The following is a 21,890-nucleotide window of genomic DNA, read 5'->3' as shown; positions in this document are numbered from 1 at the left end:
CATTGCCAGGCACACAGTAGGTACTTAACAAATGTTTGCTGAATGAACAGATGGATGGGTAAAAAAAACCCATTACCACAGAGTTGATTCCAGCTCAAAGCGATCCTATAGGACAGAGTAGAGCTGCCCCATAGGGTTTCCAGGGAGTGGCTGGTAGATTCAAACTGCTGACCTTTTGACTAGCAGCCAGGTACTTAACCACTGCACCACCAGTGGTGTAGCGATGGATGGGTAGCCAAATTAATTTCTTGCCTACCGATACGCCTTTCCTCTTCCCGGTTTAGTCAGTGCTCTGTCTGTCTGCCCCCAACACCATCCATTCCCTTAGGGCATTCTCTTCCCCTGAAATGCCTCAGCCATCTTTGACACCAAAACAAATCATCCTCTACCCTTGCATTCCCATTTAGCCCCCAGTGCTTCCAGGAAGAGTACTGGTGGTAGAGTGGTTAAGCACTCGACTGCTAACAAAAAGATCAGTGGTTCCAACCCACTAGCTGCTCCACAGGAGGAAGGTGTAGCAGTCCGCTTCTATAAAGATTCCAGCCTTGGAAACCTGATGGGGCAGTTCTACTCTGTCCTGTGGGGTCACTATGAATTTTTGACTTTCAGGGAGTTTCCTTTGCATTCTGACTGCCCTGAACTGACTTCCACACCATTAATACTAGCATTTCTGTTTTATATTGTTTAGTTAAATCTATTTATATATGGGTTTTGGGGGGTGGGGGAGTCATCTAGCTAATAATCTCCTTGAGGGCAGGGATCACATTCTATTTTTCTTGTACCTTCTTTGCTACTTAGAGCAGGGTTGGCATTCAGTAAACTTATGGAATTGAAACAATACATGTAATGATGTGTATATGGCTAGTGCCATACTTTATCTAGGTGCATTTTATTTTATGTAATACTGGTATTCTTGAGGAACACATTGCAGCTTTAGAAATCAGATCGTTCTAGAGGAACTTACTATTGGAAGGAATACCAGTTATCATTTTAATAAATCTAAATTTTCAGTTAGAAAAATTGTTTACAGTGAGATGCAAGAGAAAGAGAGCAAATTAAAACAAATGCCTTTATGGTTGGGCTCCAGAGCAAGGCAGTGGCCTATGGAGACTCAGTCCAAGAATCTGAATACCATGCTAGAAGATGAGAAAACAGCTTTTCCCTCGCTGGGCTTGTCCTTTTTTCCATTTGGCAGATATTGATTGTCTTCCTCTTTGTTTCTTTATTGCAGTGGGGAAAGGTTGCTTGTTTATCATCTTTTGCACTAGCGCCAGCAATGTTTGTAAAAATAAATCATTTCAGATGGATTAGATGTACTTTTGTATAGTTTTTTTCTTCTGTCAATTAAATAGAGCTGAGTTTTTTCATTAGCATAGGTTAAACCAGTTGCCATCACATCTGTTCCAACTCATGGCGACCCATGTGTGTCAGAGTAGAACCGTGCTCCATAGGATTTTCAGTGACTGGTTTTCTGGCAGCAGATGCCCAGGTCTTTCTTTCAGGGTACTTCTGGATGGACTAGAACTGCCAGCCTTTCTGTTAGCAGCTGAGCGCATTAACCATTTGCTCCACCCAGGACTCCAGATACAGCTTAGTCTCATTTTCAATCCTGTTCTATTTGAAACGTTCCTTACAAAGATGGGTCCAGCAGGATAATTTAATGCAGCAGCCTGCACGTGTTGGACAGTTGTAGGGAGAGTCCAGATATATTGTTAGAATCTATTACTGTTTGCAGATGGACCCCACATACAGGAACTGATTTCCAGGCTTCCAAAGGTGTTCCATGTGCAAGTGAAAGAAATAGAGGCTGTGTTAAGCAGGAAAAATGACGTCAGAGTATGGTTGGGCCATGTATGAGATTTTATTCTGTGAACGTTCAGACTGTGTCATTGGAGCGTCTACAGAATTAAGGAGAGCGTTTTTACCGAGTCCAACTCAATAGTTGCTTTTAGTGCCTTATGAGCAGTGGCTTCATGTTTTAGTGTAATCAGTATCTGCTAAATGACACCAAATAATTTGTAACAGCCTTTCTCTAAATGAAACAGCTCTTACTCAGCATAAAGCAACCATGCTGTCTTGCTGTTAATTAGCTCTGAAATCTGCTTTTTCCTTTAAATTGTATGAGCACCAAGTATCATAAAAAATTACAGGTTTTTATTAGCTGATGCAGTTTATTTCAGTCAGATCATTGTGGAACATATGGACAGTAATGAATCTTCAATTGTGGTAATTAGGCACACTTCCCAAAATCGAATACACTATAGTTTGTGGGGACTTAGTTGCTGAAACACAGTAATGTAGATATAGCCTACAAGTTTGAGTTTGAAATTATAGGCTTCAGCAACAAAAAACCTGGTGGCTTAACTATTCCTACAATGAATGTAAGTGTGAGGTATTATTAAGTTGTTACTTGCACACTATATTAAGTCTTCTGAGTATTGAATTAAATATCGTCACTGTGGTAGCTGTAAGTGCTATACAGCAAACATTATTGGCTTGCTGGCACGTGGTTGGATTGCACTTCCCTTGCAGATGAGTAGGGCTGTGTGACTCGTTCCAGCCAGTGAGTTGTGAGTGGAAGTGATGTGCATCACTTCCAGGCTGAAGCATTTAAATGCCATTGCAATCCAGAGAGTCTTGTGCTTCTCCCCCTGCCTTGGTGCCTGGCAGTGGCTCCAAAGGGTAGCTGCTCTGTCGACCTGAAGACACTGCCAAGCCGAGAACAAGCTGACCGAGGTGGACATGTAAAGTAAGGGAGAAGTAAACCTTTGGGATTTTTGGATTGTCTGTCGTCACAGTATCACCTAGCCCCACAGTTCTCAAACTTTTCAGTGTCAGGACCCTTTTATATTCTTAAGTTTTTGAGGACCCCAAAGAGCTTTTGTTTATGTGGATTATAGCTGTCTATAAAAAAAAAAAGCTGTCTATAGTTAACTGAAAATTAAAACTGAATTTCATTAGGTAAGTATTGCAGTAAAACAAGACACAAAGTACACTTACTTGTATTTCAATATATATTAAAAAATAAAAACCCATTGCCGTCTTTGATTCTGACTCATAGCGATTCTCTTGGACAGAGTAGAACTGCCCCATAGACCTTCCAAGGAGCAGCTGGTAGATTCAAACTACTAGCCTTTTGGTTAGCAGCCCAACGCCTAACCAATGGTGCCACCAGGTCATTTCAGTATAGGCACAAGAAAAACAAGGATTTCAAAATAACCATATTGGACAATAATGAGATTACAAATATGTAGATCTTGTAGCAGGTATATCCGAGGAGAGCTAGTAAAAACACAGTACAGCTGAGAACCAATATTTTCTGAAAACTTCCATATTTATAGCCTAAACCTACCACCCCAGAAATTTAACTAGAAATCACAAGAATCCACAAGTACACATTCCATTAACCATTAGTACAATGATATCATCACGTATCATATTAAAAAAAAAGTATCATTTAGCCTCCAGAAAATTCCACAGCATACTCATGAAAGTAAAAATGCAAATGCCAGCTTAATATCGTTATGAAAATAATTTTGACCTTGTGGACTCCCTGAAAGGATATCAGGGATTCCCAGGGGTCTTCAGACCACACTTTGAGAACCACTGACCTAGCCTTCCCTGACTAATAAAATTATAATTCAGACATACTGATGTTCCTCACAGCAGGGAAGCTTTCTTTGTTAAACGAAGGTAGAAAATAAACACTGAGTGGCACTATGCTTTTTGAATATCTGCTATCAAATTGATTCCAGAGTTGACTTCTATCACTAGAATTTAAATAAATGAAAATATATCAACTTCTTCAAATATAATGAATTGGAGTCAGGAGATGTTTTTCTAAACATGACATCACAGCAGAAATCAGAAAAAAAGATAATTGTTAAGTTGGATTCTATAAAAATGACATGTCTATGTTTATTAAAAGAAAAAACTTGAAACAAATCATAAATGCCATTAAAGAACTCAGAATAAATTTGCAGCATGTTTGATAAACAAAAGATGAATACCCTAATAGGAAAAGAACTACAAAGGAGACAAACAGGTTATTTCATAAAAGAAGAAATCTAAGATGCAAATAAATATTTACCTTCATCAGTAACAGATAAAAATTAAAGGAAGGTACGTTTTTTTTCTTTTTGCCTACCAAATGGACAGAGATTTCTTAAACTAATAGTACTCAGTGTCGTGAGAGTGCCATAGCCTGCCCAACTTTGAGAAACTGACCCAGAGTCTTTAGAGACTACTGGCAGAGTAGGTCTGATTCTGTAGGATCGCTATGAGTCAGAATCAACTCGACAACAACAGGGTTTTTTGTTTTTGTTTTTTGCCACAATGGAGGGTGAGAGTGGAGTATCCTAACAAAAACAGGATAAATAGAAGTTCCCACCCTGCTTGGTAAGACTTCCGGCTTTTTCCATTTGTTCTCCTGGCTCTGTCCTGAAAAAACTAACCTATCAAAGAGAAAAGACTTGTAGATTCTGATATTTGGAAGTCTGCCAAATAAAACTTCTCGGTGCCCTCTGAATCATCTTACGGAGAAGTCCATCAGATGACAAGGCCTATTCATACATACAAAACTTCCATTTAGTTTTTTAGTATCTCATTATTAAATATGAATAGATGGCCAGGGAACATTAAATGTCTGAGAAAAGGTTCCACCATTAAAACTTGAGACCATGCAAACAGAAAATAGAAACTGGAAGGAGGCAGAGGAGCGAGTTAGAAAACCTCAAAACTATACTGTTCTCAGAGAGATAATAAAATGTTAACATGTAAGAAATAAGAACAAGGTGACACTTTAAAAAAGTAAAAAAGAGCTCTTGGAAACTAAAAATAAGATAGTAGAAATAAAAAGTTATATAGAAGGTCTAGAAGATAAGTTGAGGAAATCTTCAAGAAAGTAAAATTTAAAAATTAGATCAATTCATAGAGAGTAAATGCCATAAAATGAAGGGGGAAACTTTATAAAAATGCAAGAAGTTTTCCCAGAATTAAAAGCTATATGAAAAGGGCCAATCAAGTAACCAGCACAATGGATGGAAAATAAATAAATAAATAAGGGCCATACTAAGGGAAATCATAGAATAGAGAAGGAGCCCTAAAAGTGTCCAAAGAAAAAACTCAGGTCACAGACGAGGCACCGATAATCTGAATGGCATTAAATGTCTCAGCAGCAATACTGTAAGCTAGAAGTCAATGGAGCAATACCTTAAAAATCCTGAGGAAAAATTATTTCCATCCAGAATTCTGTGCTCAGCCAACTGTTTACCGAGGGTAAGGGCAGAGTGAGAACATTTTGAAATATGCAAAGTCTAAAAAACTACTGTAAGGTGAGCTCCATGAGAAGAAGGAAGAAAACCAAAAGAGAGAAAAAAAAAAAGCACAATTGACAGACTATTTGATGTACTTGTATCGAAAAGAATATTTTGAAGTCTCTTGAGGAGTTAGAGAAGAATTAACGATAGATACATAGAAAGCTAAAGCAAACAAAAAAGCCAGGCATTTGTTAACTCCAGGAAAAATAAAAAGTTGTTTAAGAAAAGAAGTGTAACCATAGTATTCTGTTTGTATATTGATTTAACCTAAAATTCTAAGAACAGAGAAAGGAGGGAAAAGAGAAGCAGAAGGAAGTAGATGAGAACTAAATTCTCACAGTGAGTAGATTAAGCCTAAAATTTAAAAACTAAGAATAGCAGTATAAGCATATTACTTAGAAATAGGAAAATGAATAGAAGAAGAAGAAAAAAAAAAAAGCTGACAGAGCTGAGTGTACTTGCATCTAAAGAGTAGGATCCAGGGTAGGAGGAGTGGGCCAGGGGACTGCTGCTGTTTTTGGTTATAAGCCCAGTAGTTCTGTTTATAAACTCTTATATATTCTCTTGATAAAATGAAAAAATTAAGTTTAGAATAATTATCTGGTAAACACTTTCTGAGGGCAGTTTAGCAGACTGAAATGGAAGCCTTAAGATATATTCCATTTCAACATTGTGCTAGAGGTCCTAGCCAGGGCAATTAGGCTAGATAAAGAAATAAAGGGCATCCAGACTGGCAAGGAAGAACTAAAAGTATCTCTATTTGCAGATGACATGATCTTATACACAGAAAACCCTAAGGAATCCTCTAGAAAACTACTGAAACTAATAGAAGAGTTCTGCAGAGCATTGGGATACAAGATAAACATACAAAAATCAGTTGGATTCCTCTACACCAACAAAAAGAACATAGAAAAGGAAATCACCAAATCAATGCCATTTACAGTAGCCCCCAAGAAGATAAAATACTTAGGAATAAATCTTACCAGAGATGTGAAAGACTTATACAAGAATACTGCAGTACACTTCCGCAAGAAACCAAAAGAGACCTATATAAGTGGAAAAGCATACCTTGCTCGTGGATAGGAAGACTTAACATTAGAAAAATGTCTATTCTACCAAAAGCGATCTATACATTTAATGCAATTCCGATCCAAATCCCAACGACATTCTTTAATGAAATAGAGAAACAAATCACCAACTCCATATGGAAGGGAAAGAGGCCCCAGATAAATAAGGCATTACTGAAAAAGAAGAACAAAGTGGGAGGCCTTACTTTACCTGATTTTAGAACCTGTTTTACCGCCACAGTAGTGAAAACAGCCTGGTACTGGTACAACAACAGATACATGGACCAATGGAAAAGAATTGAGAATCCAGACATAAATCCACCCACATATGAGCAGTTGATACTTGACAAATGCCTCAAAACAGTTAAATGGGGGAAAGACAGTCTTTTTAACAAATGGTGCTGGCATAACTGGATATCCATCTGCAAAAAAAAAGAAACAAGACCCTTACCTCACTCCATGCACAAAAACTAACTCAAAATGGATCAAAGACCTAATTATGCAATCTAGAACGATAAAGATCATGGAAGAAAAAATAGGGACAACGTTAAGAGCCCTAATACATGGCATAAACTGTACAAAACATTAAGAATGCAGAAGAAAAACTAGATAACTGGGAGTTCCTAAAAATCAAACACCTATGCTCATCCAAAGATTTCACGAAAAGAGTAAAAAGACTACCTACAGACTGGGCAAAAGCTTTTAGCTATGACAGTTCTGATCAGCGTCTGATCTCTGAAATCTACATGATACTGCAAAAACTCAACTACAAAAAGACAACCCAATTAAAAATGGGCAACAGATATGAATAGCCACTTTACTAAAGAAGGCATTCCGGTAGCTAACATGTATGAGGAAACATTCATGATCGTTAGCCATTAGAGAAATGCAGATCAAAACTACAATGAGATTTCATCTCACTCCAACAAAGCTGACATTAATCCAAAAAACACAAACTAATAAATGTTGGAGAGGCTGTGGAGAGATTGGAACACTTCTACACTGGTGGTGGGAATGTAAAATGGTACAACCACTTTGGAAATTGATTTGGCGCTTCCTTAAAAGCTAGAAATAGAACTACCATACGATCCAGCAGTCCCACTCCTTGGAATATATCCTAGAGAAATAAGAGCCTTTACATGAACAGATATATGCACACCCATGTTTATTGCAGCACTGTTTACAATAGCAAAAAGATGGAAGCAACCAAGGTGCCCATCAACGGATGAATGGATAAATAAATTATGGTATATTCACACAATGGAATACTACACATCGATAAAGAACAGTGAGGAATCTGTGAAACATTTCATAACTTGTATAAGACCACTATTATAAGAACTTGAGAAATAGCTTAAACTGAGAAGAAAACATTCTTTTGTGGTTACGAGGTGGGGAGGGAGGGAGGGTGGGAGAGGGGTATTCACTAATTAGATAGTAGATAGGAACTACTTTAGGTGAAGGGAAAGACGGTTCACAATACAGGGGAGGTCAGCACAACTGGACTAAACCAAAAGCAAAGAAGTTTCCTGAATAAACTGAATGCTTCGAAGGCCAGTGTAGCAGGGATCTGGGGGCCATGGTTTCAGGGGACATCTAAGTCAATTGGCATAATAAAATCTATTAACAAAACATTCTGCATCCCACTTTGAAGAGTGGCATCTGGGGTCTTAAACGCTAGCAAGCAGCCATCTAAGATGCATCAATTAATCTCAACCCACCTGGATCAAAGGAGAATGAAGAACACCAAGGATACAAGGCAATTACAAGCCCAAGAGACAGAAGGAGCCACATGAACTAGAGACTACATCATCCTGAGACCAGAAGAACTAGATGATGCCCGGCTACAACCGATGACTGCCCTGACAGGAAACACAACAGAGAACCTCTGAGGGAGCAGGAGAGCAGTGGGATGCAGACCCCAAATTCTCATAAGACCAGACTTAATGGTCTGACTGAGACTGGAAGGACCCCGGTGGTCATGGCCCCCAGACCTTCTGTTGGCCCAGGACACGAACCATTCCTGAAGCATTAGACTGGACAGTGGGTTGGAGAGGGATGCTGGTGAGGAGTGAGCTTCTTGGATCAGGTGGGCACTTGAGGCTGTGTTGACATCTCCTGCCTGGAGAGGAGATAAGAGGGTAGAGGGGGTTAGAAGCTGGTAAAATGGACACGAAAAGAGAATGGAGGGAGAGAGAAGGCTGTCTCATTGGGGGTGAGTAATGGGGAGTATGTAGCAAGGTGTATATGGGTTTTTGTGTGAGAGACTGACTTGATTTGTAGACTTGCACTTAAAGCACAATAAAAATTATTTTTAAAAAAGATATTCAATTTAATGCAACAGTTTTAGAAACTTATTTTCAAAAAGGTAATCATGGGTATGTGCAAAGTTTTAGCTATAGATATGTCCACTGCAGCCTTTTAAAAACGAAGGGAAATTGTTCCTAGAGAATTGTTATTTAAAGTGTGATTATTGCCACATTTTGGAATGCTGTTCAGCCATTTAAAACGGCGTGGAAAAATAATCACACACACACAAACAAAACACAAAGGCTTTGAACTGAGAAACACAGGTTGCAAAATTATATTACACCTCGAAGCCATTATGGGAAGTGAAATAAGCCAAAAGGACAAATATTGTATGATTTCACTTATGTGAGGTATGGAGAGCAGGCAAATTTGTAGAGACAGAAGGTAGAATAGAGGCAGCCAGGGGCTACCCGTTGTCTTTGAGTCGATTCTGACTTGTAGTGACCCTATAGGACAGAGTAGAATTGCTATATATGTGAGGTCTATTTCTGGATTCTCTTCTGTTCCATTGATTTATACATCTGGCCTTTCAGCAGTACCATTTTGTTTAGATTATGGTAGCCACATACTAAGTCTTTTAAATTTTTTTTTTTAATATAATACTCTTTTGTTTTCAAAGTTGTTTTGGCTAGTCTAGGAAAATAAAGTTTATTTTTGCTCTAATACCTTTTGCTTTTCTATATAAATTTTAAAATTGACTTGTCAATTTCTACAAAAAAGTCTGCTGTGATTTTGATTGCATTGAAGCTATGGATCATTTTGGGGAGAATTGGTGTCAGGTCTTCTTTAATTTCTGTCAGCAGTGTTTGCTGTTGTATAGTTCCGAGTGTACAGGTCTTACACATACATACCTGTTAAATTTACCCCTAAGTAGTTCATGTTTGAGTTCCTGGGTGGTCCAAATGGTGAAGTGCCCGACTACTAGATGAAAGGTTGGCGGTTCGAAGCTACCCAGGGGCACCTCACAAGACAAGCCTGGCAATCCGCTTCCAAAAGGTCACAGCCTTGAAAACCCTATGGAGCACAGTTCTGTACTAACATACATGGGGTCACCGTGAGCTGGAATCAACTTGGCAGCAACTAGCAACAATAAAAAAAAAAAAAAATTTTTTTTCATGTTTATTGATGATACTCTAAATATTTTCTTTTTAAATTTCGATTTCTAGTTGTTACTGCTGGTATATAGAAATAAATTGAGTTTTGTATGTTGACTTTGTATTCTGCAACCTGGCTAAGTTTGATTAGTTCTAGTGACCTTTTTGTAGATTCTTTCCAATATCTGCATAAATGATGTCTGCAAATAAAGACAGTTTACTCTGTATGCCTTTTATTTATTTTTCATGCCTTACTGCGGGAAGTTCATCTTTGTATTACGTAGCATCTAATCTGAACATTTTAACAGACCATGAAACTCTATGGTTAGATCACAGAGGACCTGATTACTATGAATTTTATGACATATAAAGGTTTAATCTGTAACAGATTTATATTGCAGTGAAAATATAACCAGGTGAATGAGATGATGTAACTTTTCAAACTTAAAGCATGATACATCTCTTAATTTTATTATAGAATTTTAGAAATAAGTATATAACTTCAGGTATCACTTTTAATTATACTGTATTTCATTTTTTAGATGATAGCAGTATTTTTATGATAGTGAGAGGTTATTACTTATAAAATGTCAAACCCATAACCTTAGCTATTCTGTTATGATGAAAGACCCAGTCTAACCTTTTGTTGAATGTGGTATTTATTAAAAATGAAACTTCTAGTTTCCATTACTTAATCAATAGCGTGTTAAGCTATTTGTTAATGTGTTTAAGAAGGTCCTGTAGAACTAGATTGCCTACTGCCTTCACATCTAGTTTAATTTTAGTAAATTAAGGAAATTTAGTAAATTTAGGAAGTAGCAGCCAAACCTAGAGCCTGTCTAATCTGTCTACTAGTCCCGTACTCATAACTTTTAGTACATACTAGGAAAAGCAATGAAAATTTTAAAAAGAAAATAATTTGTAGTGGCTGTTTAGGAAAGAACTAGCCCCTTTACATTGTCAAATAAATGGACCTACCTGGAGAAGATATATTTTATATACCTGTTAAACCAAAAAAAAAACCAAACTCAATGCCATTGAGTTGATTCTGACTCATAGCGACCCTATACCTGTTAGTTACTATTATTTATTCGTCTAAAACAATGAGCTTTGGTACAGGTGGCACATCAGTAACTGTGGTGAGAAATGTACTGTGTCTGACTTGAGCATCCTATTCTTTTGAGATTTATCTACATGAGATCAAGTTAACAACAGCAACTGGAAAGACTAAGTAGGAAGCTTAGGGGGCAGTGAATTTATGTTAATGGGGGAGAAACAGTTTGGAAAAAGGGGAGAATGGTTAACAACTCGACAAATGTGATCAGCGTCACCGAATTGTACATGTAGAAATTACTGATTTGGCATGTGTCCTGCTGTGTATATTTTCAACAAAAAAATTAATTATTAAAAGAAAAATAAAAGCAATGAACTGCGGTATTGAATGGAGGCAGGGAAGGTGAGCCTATGGGAGGAAAATAAGAAAGGAAGAACTGCAGACATGGCGATATTGGTGCCCATCTTTTCTAGGGAGCCCTGTGTTTTTATTAAAGTAGAATATACATACAGGAAAGTGCACATATCATAAATGTACAGCTCAGTGAGTTTTCAGAAACTGACAAAAAAAAAAAGACATAGACTAAGAGATACAAACTTTATGATTCACATCATCCTCGCTCTGGGATGATGTACTCTGAACGTTCTGGTTTTAGTATATGTGCTGCCAAAGGGGCATCAAATGGAGGTGTCTTAGTAATGATAGTATGTTGTTGTTAGTTGCCGTCAGGTTGCTTCCAACATGGCAACCCCACGTGTTACAGTGTAGAACTGAGCTCTGTAGAGTTTTCTTGGTTGTAATGTTTATGGAAGCAGATCTCCAGGCCTATCGTCTACATATCACTGAGCGGGTTCGAACTACCAACCCTTAGGTTGGCAGTCAAGAGCAAGCCTTTTGCACCACTTAGGCACCTATAATGATAGCATGCTGTTGTTGTTAGGTGTTGTCAGGTCGATTTTTTACTCATAGCAACCCAATGTGACAGAGTAGAACTACTCCATATGGTTTTCTGGGCTGTAATGTTTATGGACCAGATCTCCAGGTCTTTCTCCCGAGGAGCCACTGGGTGAATTCAAACAGCCAACCTTTCAGTTAGCAGCCAAGCACGTAGGTGTTGCACTACCAGGGCTGCTTAATGATAGTGTTGTTGTGTGTCATCAAGTCAATTCCAACTCATAGCAACCCTATAGGACAGAGTAGAAGGGCCCTATAGGATTCCTACTTTAATCTGTAATCTTTACTGGAACGGATTGCCAGGTATTTTTTCCTGTGGATCTGCTGGTGAGTTCAATCCACAGACTTTTAGTTAGCAGCTGAGCACTTAACTATTGCGCCACCAGGACTCTTTAATGATAGCATAGTAGGCTTAAATTCTTAATTATGTGCAAAGCATTGTTTAAGCACTTCACATGTATTATTTCATTAAATCCTCTCAATAATTCTTGTGAGATAGGCTCTGTTCTCCACGGTTTTCAGACCAGGAAACAGAGAGGAGGCTTTAAATAAGCTACCATTTGGAAGTTTTTCTGTACGTTGGGCACTTCGTGGAGAACTTTATAGTCACACTTTCATTTTCATGCCACGCCTGAGAAATAGGTACTGTTATCTGCTTTTACAGATGTAGAGGCTAAAGCTCAGAAAAGTAACCTGCCCACAGTCACAGAGCTTTTAAGTGACAGATCCAGTATCTAAGCATCCAGGATGACTCCACAGCCTGTGCTCTTACCCATTAAAACTGCAGGTTAGTGTATAAACCACAGAGTAAATCACCCAGATAACCAGATGAAGAAAGGGGAGGAAGGCAGTCAACAAAGTCTTGTTCAGTAATGTAATTCCCAAAGGCTGCGCCAAGAGAGCGTGGAAGACAGAGCTAGAGCTCGAATAGGTAGAGCCTATCTATGCAGTCCTTGGAGGCACAAAGATGCTCAGTCAAAAAGAACCTTGGCCCCTTTCCCAAGGAGTAGTAATAGCAGCCTTCCAGGAGCTCCTGATTTAACACAGCAGGACGTGCAGACGTGCCTCTGTCTAAAACAAGCAGCGCAGGTCACGGGCCTAGTTTAAAGGAGCTGCGAGAGGCTCGGGCCTAGCTGTTTCTTCTCTGAATGAGAGAATCAGGCAAAGGTAGAGATGGAAAAGGCTTTCCCTCAGAGGTCAACTACCCCAACCACCTCAGACAGGAAACAGACCCTGGCAGGTGGTAAAGAGGTCGGTGGGCCTGGTGGGCCTGGAGTGGGAATGCGGGCCTCCCCTCCTCTCCAGCACATGTGACTGTCCTGGGACTGTTGGGCTTCCTGTCCTCTGCATCTCGTTCTGGTCACACTCATTGTCTTCCTCCTGTAGTTCTTCAGAATTCCTCATTTAAAACCTCTGATAAACATGCATAAATTTCCTGGTTTTCTAGCACCTGTATAACTTAGTCTTGTAGAAAATATTTAAATTTCATGCCAAAAATTAGTACCAAAGTCCATTTCTACTTTTTTTTTTTTATGAAAAACCTCATTAGTCCTGGAATTGAAAGATGTTAACGTTTCCTCTTATAGTCTCTGTCCCTTGATGAGTAGTGTCTCAGTAACCTCCCCTGCTGCCCCTCATTCCAGGACCTGACCCTAGCATACAGCCAATCCCCAGCATCCTCTCTTGGCTACTTGGTCTGGTTCCTCTGCCCAGATGGCTGGTTTTCCAGGCTCCTCTGGCTTGTTGTCAGTGACTCAGAAATGCACTTCTGCTGTCAAAATGGTGGGGTTGTCTCCCAGAATAAAAATGTGCTCCTTACATGACAAGTCATCCCAATGGACCTGCCAATTCACATCACCTCTGGTGGACCGAAATGGTCTCTGAGAGTAATATGAAAATCAGAAATAATACTTCTCAAAAACAGACTGTAGTTTCCCTGGGGCCTCTCAGGGAGTCTGCTTATGGGAACTTGTTGGTGGCTGTGAAGCAGGCCGAAGAGTTTTATCATTCAGCTTCATCCTCCCTTCTGTGTCTAAAACACAGCCCATGCCTCTTTCCCCTGTCACGTCATCTGTCCTGTCAGTGTGCTACGCCTTTTCCCCTTCATATGGACTACTTTTGTGAATTAGAGAGTTGTACGTATTGGGGACAGGACTTAGAACAGCATTTTTGCCTGTCTTGTGTGTGGCCTTTTGGAATTAGAGATCAAATTAGAGGTGTGTCCTGGTTTTGTAGTCTTATTTGTCTTTGAATTTAAGGATAGTATTCATTGAACTTCTTTGACAAAAACTGATTAAATGCGTGGCATTTCTGTCTAATGGCATGTAGCATTTTTTTCTTTTAGAACAAATTCTGTGTCGGGAGTATCTTGCCATGATTTACTTCAAATAACTTACATTAGAGAGTAACCTGATCTCTGTGGTATTTTTAATTTAAGCTCCTAACACATGAAGCCAGTATGGAGAAACAAGCTTTCATTCCAACTGATAGCAGCATTTCCCACAAATCATGGTCACTATTGATGTACCTAATTGATCACTTTATTAATCCTGGAACAACAAAGCCTTATTGAGGTACTAAAGCATAACTTCGTTATATCCTGTATTTAGAGAGCAAAATGTAATGCAGCTGACAGGTCCCTGTTTCAGGGCTGATTCTGATCGTGATAATGTTTAAGCCTTATTGGTTGTTCTCTAATGGAATTTTTCTTTCTTAGGCCTCTTATGAAGAGCTGAAAGCTGCCTACCGGAGGCTGTGTATGCTCTACCATCCAGACAAGCACAGAGACCCAGAGCTCAAATTACAAGCTGAAAGGCTATTTAACCTTGTTCACCAGGCTTATGAAGGTCAGTAGAGGGCTGGGCTTTGTAGAAGCACCCTGGAAGCAGATACTCGATTTTTAAGAGACTTGATTTGTGGAGTATAAAAAAAGGGAGTCCTCAGAGGTGTGTAAAAGAGGTAGTTAGTTTAGTGCTTTTTACTGACAGGGCCCTTTGAAAGAGTAGTGTTTTGCTTTGGAAATCAATACACGTCCAATAAGTAGAAAATGAGAGTACAGGTGAAGTGAGAGACCAGGTTCTGAATTGCAGGGGAATACTCAAGTTTTAAATCGTTAAATAGTTTTCTTCTGAAGGGAACCCTTAGAGGTAAAAGGCTGACTGTTAGGAGAAAGCTTTTGTGTGTGTGTGAAGGGATACAAAAAAATTTTTTTCATGAAAAAGTAATTTTATCGGTTGTGTAGCATTCAGTGGAACCCTGGTGACACAGTGGTTAAGAGCTCAGCTGCTAGCCTAAAGGCCGGCAGTTTGATCCACAAGCCGCTCCTTGGAAACCCTAACGGGCAGTTTTACTCTGTCCTGTAGGGTCACTATGAGACGAAGGAATCAGCTTGGTGGCAACAGGTTTGGTAGCATTCCATAAAGGTTCAAACAAAAGAGAGAAAATGATGATGTTAAGAAGGTTAAAAATAGAATTAAGCAGCTAAGATTTCTATACTTCTTATGTATATCAGAAAGAAAATTTTGTGATTTTTTTTTTTATGTAAAATATATTAAAGTCACACTTAGAACATGTACCAGATAAAACAAGTTATTCATTCTCAAGCCATTTGGTGGTTTGCCCCTTAATTAGACAGAGCAAAAATCAGATAGTGTGTTTCTTCACAAAATGAAGACTTCTCATTAGAGTTGTAAAAACATATGTTGTATTTCACTTTATAGTTATACCTAAAAGCTAAATGTTAATGACCAGGAAAATCAGACTGGGGCGCAAGGGTGGCATGCTACCTAATTTAACTCTGTTCAGAGGGACATCCATTTGCATGGTGGTCTTGACCAAAAGCCTGTTCCTTTTTTCACATTCTGTCATCTGAATGGCTGAATTAATTTTACTCCTGTGTCTGAATTACCTACACAGCTTGTTTATGCCGTTTTGGAGATCTGGGGAAGAGTTAACAGAAAAACCCGACCAGTGATTATAAAAATGCTGCAGCCGCAAACCTGCCCCCAGTGTCGAGCGTAAAGGGAGACTAAAGTGAAATAGTGAATAAATAATTCCTTATTAAATCCTAGAGATTAACTGAAGAAGCTTGGCTCCCATGTTTTCCAGCAGTCAGCATTTCTTTCTTCCCTCATTAGATTTGAATATAGATAGAATCATTTACATCGTTTTTTAATTAGGCCTAAAAATATATGGGAAGTCTCTGGGGGAGGAAAAGATACAAAGGCCTTGAACAGAAATTGGCAGAGGAAGGGAGGAAGATAACGACTATGAGCTTCACTAACATTTAAATCTGGTTTGGATACCCTTTGAAAAGCTCTCGCCCTTATTAAGAAATCTTTTTCTGATGTAGTTTAGGTGATGTGGTCAATACCACTGTGACTTACTATTGTCTTACTGTTAAAATGACTCACCAGTAAAGAAGAGAGATACAGAAAAATTTAGACTTTCTTGTTGTTAGTTGCTGTCGATTCCAACTCCTGGAGACCCCACGTGTGCAAAATAGAACTGCTCCATAGGGCTTTCAAAGCTGTGACCTTTCAGAAGCAGATTGCCAGGCCTGTATTTCAAGGCACCTCTGGATGGGTTTGAACTGCCAACCTTTCAGCTAGTAGTAGAGTACTTAACCGCTTATGCCACTCAGTACTCTAGACTTTCTTTGGAGTTAGTAAATAAAAAATTATAAATAATATAATAATAAAGTAATCATGTGTCAGTTTTTCCAGTATCAAGCCTGTCCTTAGTTTTACATTAAGCTCCTTTTGAAACTGGAGTTAACTCTTTCAAGCCAGTGTACTTTATATACCATGGCAGAAATTTACTAAATTCTTTTAAAAACAACTTCAGTGAAGAGAGTCGGTGCAGGCCCCTAAAAAGGGTGCCTTACAATTAAAAGTAGCTTGGACACTGGGAAAATCTGACTTTTCTCATTTGTAGCATCCCTTTAACATATCCTAGGCTGGATCAGGAAAACAGGAGGAAAGAAATGTATGAAATGAAGAGGGTCTCTAGGAAGATGTGATTGGACAGGAAAAAACAAAAAAAGATAAACTTACCTAATAGCATTGTTGTCAGAGTTCTCAGATAGGACTGAAAGGTGAATTTTGTACTTTGTAAACATGTTTGATTTTTAATTTGCAGTGCTTAGTGACCCCCAAACCAGGGCCATCTATGATATATATGGGAAGAGAGGACTGGAAATGGAAGGATGGGAGGTAAGACGAACTGTGTCCCTGGTGTCCCAGAAACGTCATTAAACAGCAACAAAACAATTCCTGAAACCCACAAACTGATAATATCTTTGAGAACAGTCTCTTTTCTTGCCTCATATTTGGGTTTAAGAGGTTGACCTGGCTTTGCCACTTTCTGACTATAAACTTGGGCAAGTCAGTCATTTTAATTTGTCCTCAGTTTTCTAACCTGTGTAATTTTTAACCAGGGGGAAGGGTGGGAGCAGGCAGGGTGAGGGGCTGATAGAAGGCAGTATTTTTAAGGGTGCGATCCTTTGTACACATACATTCCCTTCCACGCTTCGCAGTTCTGTGCCTCTCTCTTAATCTCAGGTTGTAAATAACTGCATTTAGAAAATGTTTCTCTTAGTACTGTTTCATGCATGTAGACAAAATGGAAACAGAAAAAAGTTGAGAACTCCTGGATTAAATTGTCTGTAATGACCCTCCCAACTCTAATGCACTCTAATAATGTTGTTGTTTGTTGTTGTTGTTGTTAGCTGCCATTGAGTCAGCCCCAACTCATGGCAATCCATACACAAAAGAATGGCTGGCCAGTCCTGCAGCTCCCCCATGGCTAGTTATGGACCTGTGCCATCCTCATGATGGGTTGCAGATCAGAGCATCATGATATTGGAACATATAAAAATCTTGTCCAGTAGAAAAGTTAAACAAACGATATAGCATCTGTCAAAAAGGTTATCGTGAGTAGCCATGCTACATGAGAACAATAGGCTAAAATTCAGAAGACCCCTTTTTTTCTTTTGCTTTCCCACTGACTAAATGTAAACCCTTGGGCAAGTCATTTGGCTGCTTTGTTCTTCCATTTTATTATCTAAAAATGAAGATGGGCGGAGCGAGTAGAAAAACAAATGCAAAAATTTGTTGTAAAACTAAATTGCAATAGGTATATATAGATGTTAATACTTGGTTGGTTTTCTAATGGCCAAGAAATTTTGGTAGGCTGTTAACGTTAAATTGAATATCATTGAGTTATTTTTTTTTTTTTTTTATCATCATGTGTGATTTTCCTTAGAGTTCTTTTGGTATTTAATCTCAAGCATGTGTGCCAGTCTCTTCTAATTCTAGTGTGCCAACCTTTTCAGTGCCTTCAGGTAGGGATTGGAAGAGAAGCAAAACAGATTCTATTCCCCTTTCTACTATTGCTTAATATTGGTGGCTCATGGGCCATATCGAACCTATAGCCACGTTTTGATTGCCCTACGCAATGAACTGTAGTTGCTTTCTTTTAAAACTTGGAAGATTTTGCATGATATCCAGTCTTCTGTCTTCTCTTAGAAAATCAGAAGGCCTGGTAACACTGGATCTGAATTTCCCCAGGAGGCAGCACTCAACTAAATCTGAGGAGCCTCTGCCCTTCAGACTGGGCTGTGCTGTCCAGTTTCTCCCAGTCCTCACCACTCTCTAGTGTTACACCAAGCCCTTCAATCATCCACGTGCCCTGCCTGGCTCCAGTAGGCATTTGGTTTGTGGCCTCTGGCTTGATGGAACTAGCAATGCCTCCTGTCATATTAGTTCAGTGTAGCTAAGTGTTAATGTAAATAGCTTAGCATTTTTTCATCCAAAAAGGAAAATAGAATTCTGTAGTATTTATTTAGTTTCACCTCATATTTTATATACCATTATAAAGTTACCTTGTTTGTTTTGAATGTGTATTGGTTACAACTTTTCGTGGTAGCAGGCAGGTACTACCAACTGGGTACCTTGTTACAGTAGCCCTGAAAAACTTAAAACAACTGAAATTTTTTCTTTCACAGTTCTGGAGGCTAGATGTCCAAATTCAGGGTGTTGGCAGGGCCATGTTCTCTCTGAAGTCTCTAACGGAAGATCCTTTCTTAATCTCTCCCAGCTTTTAGTAGCCCTAGGAGTTCTTGGCCTGTGGCAGCATCACTCCAGTCTCTGTCTCCATCTTCATGTGGCCATTTTCCCTTTGCGTCTGTGTGTCTCTTCACTTTTTATAAGGACACACTACTCAATATGACCTCATTAGGGCCCACGCTACTCACTCAATATGACCTCATGTTAATTTAACTAATTACATCTGCAGAGGCCCTATTTCCAAATAAGGTCACGTTCACAGGTACCGGGTTGTCTTAGTCATCTAGTGCTGCTGTAACAGAAGTACCACAAGTGGATGGTTTTAACAGAGGGAAATTTATTCTCTCACTGTCCAGTAGGCTACAAGTCTAAATTCAGGGTGTCAGCTCCAGAGAAAGCCTTTCTCTCTGTGTCGGCTCTGGAGGAAGGTCCTTGTCATCCATCTTCCCTTGGTCTAGGAGCACCTCAGCACAGAAACCTCAGGTCCAAACGATGTGCTCTTCCCCTGGCACTGCCTTCTTGGTGGTATGAGGTCCCATGTCTCTGTGCTGGTTTCTCTCTTTTATATCTCAAGAGAGATTGGCTTAAGACACTACCTAATCTCGCAGACCTCATCAATATAACTGCCGCTAATCTGTCTTATTACATCATAGTGATAGGATTTACAACATTTAGGGAAATCACATCAGAAGATAAAATGGTAGATGAGCATACAAGGGAATCATGACCTAGCCAAGTTGACAGATATTTTGCGGGGACACAGTTCAATCCATGACAGGGGTTAGGGCTTCAACATATCTTTTTAGGGGATACAGTTCAACTCATGCCAGCACCTGTTACCTATTACCCCTTCAGAGTCTGGGTTTTTAATTCCCAGCAGCAATATCCCAACTCTAATTGGAGCAATGGAGCAATATCTTCCTGGCAAAGTATTTCATGGTTTCCTGTTGCCAAATTGTCTTACTTATCTAGTGCTACTATAACAGAAATACCACAAGTGGATGGCTTTAACAAACAGAAATTTACTCTCTTACAGTTTAGGAGGCTAAAAGTCCAAATTCAAGGTGCCAGCTCCAGGGGAACTCTTTCTCTGTTGGCTCTGGGGGAAGGTCCTTGTCATTAATCTTCCCCTGGTGTAGGAGCTTCTCAGTGCAGGGACCCCAGGGCCACAGGATGCGCTCTGCTTCTAGCTCTTCTTGCTTGATGGTAATAAGGTTCCTCTCCTCTCTGCTGGCTTCTCTCTTTTATATCTCAAAAGAGATTGGCTCAAGATACAACCTAATCCTATAGATTGTGTCCCGCCTCATTAACATAACTGCCTCTAATCCTGCCTAATTAACATCATAGATATAAAGATTTACAACATGTAGGATAATTACATCAGGTCACAAAATGGAGAACAACCACATAATACTGGGAATCATGGCCTATCCAAGGAGACACACATTTTTGGGTGACACAATTCAATCCATAACACAAACCAAAGTATCTGCCCATGAAAATTACAACAAAACCACACACACGATAGTGATTATAAAGCTCTGTAGGCAAACATGGGTGGTAAATGCACTTTTGGATTCTATTTTGTATTTCTGTTATTTAGTAAACTACTTCAAGGAAGTCAAGTTCTCATCGATCAGAATTGGCTTGTTTATTTTTTTTTGTTTTTTGTTTTTATCTTGATAATGAGCCTTCACTGCTAGATAAAAATGCCTTCAGTGAAGACTACATGGAGATACCTCCCCAGATATTTACTCAGAGATGTATCAGTGCCTAACATACCACAGGAAAATTGAAGCCATTATTTATACTGTAAAGGAAAAGTCTCACTGAACTCAAGCTCATTTTGTGGAGCTGGCATCAACATTCCTTCAAGGAATTCCTGCAGCTGGATGGATTGTTTAATATGAGGCTTCTCCCAGTTCTTTAATCGTTGCCACTCCAGGGGGAGAAGCTCTTATTCCCTTCATGCTGTTGCTAGTATTTTTAGACTATTAAAATTTTCTAGTTGCTAAAGGGTATCCATTTACTGAGTATTTGTTAGGCTAACCATCTGGGTAGTCAGTGAAGGGTGAAGGATACTGTTAATGCCCCAAGTGTCTGAGATGCCTTGAATCCAAAGGTCTCAAAGCACTCTACAAGATTATCACTCCTTGTCCCAGCAGTAGCATTAGGCCCCATTTTATTGGTGGAGGCTGATGATGAAATTTGAGCTTTTTAGATTGCATAAAATATTGGCACTGTTTTCAGTCGTTTGATACATTTTTGTGACCTTCAAGAGACTTCGTCGTTCTCTGGCAGGATTCCAAAGGAGTGAGATGTAACAATTCCCAACCTGTTAAACAGCCATTTTAGTTCTCGAAGTTGGTCAGCAGTATTTGTGGGGATGCCCACAATGAAAATGAAATTGGTATCTTTTCAAAATGGCCAAAATCCAACCTTGAGCTGTGAATCTGGCAATGGCTGGCAGGTGGAATGGGAACCAAATAACTCAGATGACCTGCAAAAATCACTTCCAGATTCTAGATTTCATATAGTGGAGCCTTCTGTGGCCCAGGTCATCTACATTTTAGCAGTGGTCTGTAGTTCTTTATGTTACCCGTATTTCACCTTCCCTATCTCTTGAAGATCAGTCTTATGATGTATAAGAAATGTTAAAAAAAAAAAAAGTTATGAAGTCATTTTTGACTCATGATGACCCCGTGTGTGTCAGAGTACAATTGTGTTCCATAGGGTTTTCAGTGGGTGGTTTTTCAGAAATAGATCACCAAGCTTTCTTCTGAGACCTAAGAAAGATAACCTCCATTAAAAGTTGACTAGCTATAGTAGGGTCTAGATCATGAAAAATAAGACTGAGAAATTGAGACTAAGGAGATACAACAACTAAATAAAATATTGGACCCTAAAATGAAAAAAAGGATTATTGGTGGGAAAACTAGGGAAATCCAAAAAGTCTGAGCTTAGTTAATAGTAATGTACTAATGTTGGTTTCTTAGATTTGACAGATGTTTCATGGTTGTGTAAGA

The 21,890-nt window shown here is 39.1% G+C and overlaps 1 protein-coding gene across 3 annotated transcripts in view; it reads left to right on the top strand.

Annotated features, from left to right (window-relative positions):
* Nucleotides 1-21,890, top strand: part of DNAJC11 (DnaJ heat shock protein family (Hsp40) member C11) — a 78,021-nt gene that overhangs the window by 11,168 nt on the left and 44,963 nt on the right. For all 3 annotated transcript variants that reach the window (XM_064281179.1, XM_003413486.3, XM_023552110.2), the window contains 2 exons: nucleotides 14,514-14,643; nucleotides 16,937-17,010. In XM_064281179.1, coding sequence (XP_064137249.1) covers nucleotides 14,514-14,643; nucleotides 16,937-17,010 — 204 coding nt within the window. The remainder of the gene's footprint in view (nucleotides 1-14,513; nucleotides 14,644-16,936; nucleotides 17,011-21,890) is intronic.

Source organism: Loxodonta africana, chromosome 3 (assembly GCF_030014295.1).
Source record: "Loxodonta africana isolate mLoxAfr1 chromosome 3, mLoxAfr1.hap2, whole genome shotgun sequence".
NCBI lineage: Eukaryota > Metazoa > Chordata > Mammalia > Proboscidea > Elephantidae > Loxodonta > Loxodonta africana.
Note: the sequence above shows the minus strand (reverse complement) of the source record. Positions and strands in the feature narration are given on the sequence as shown.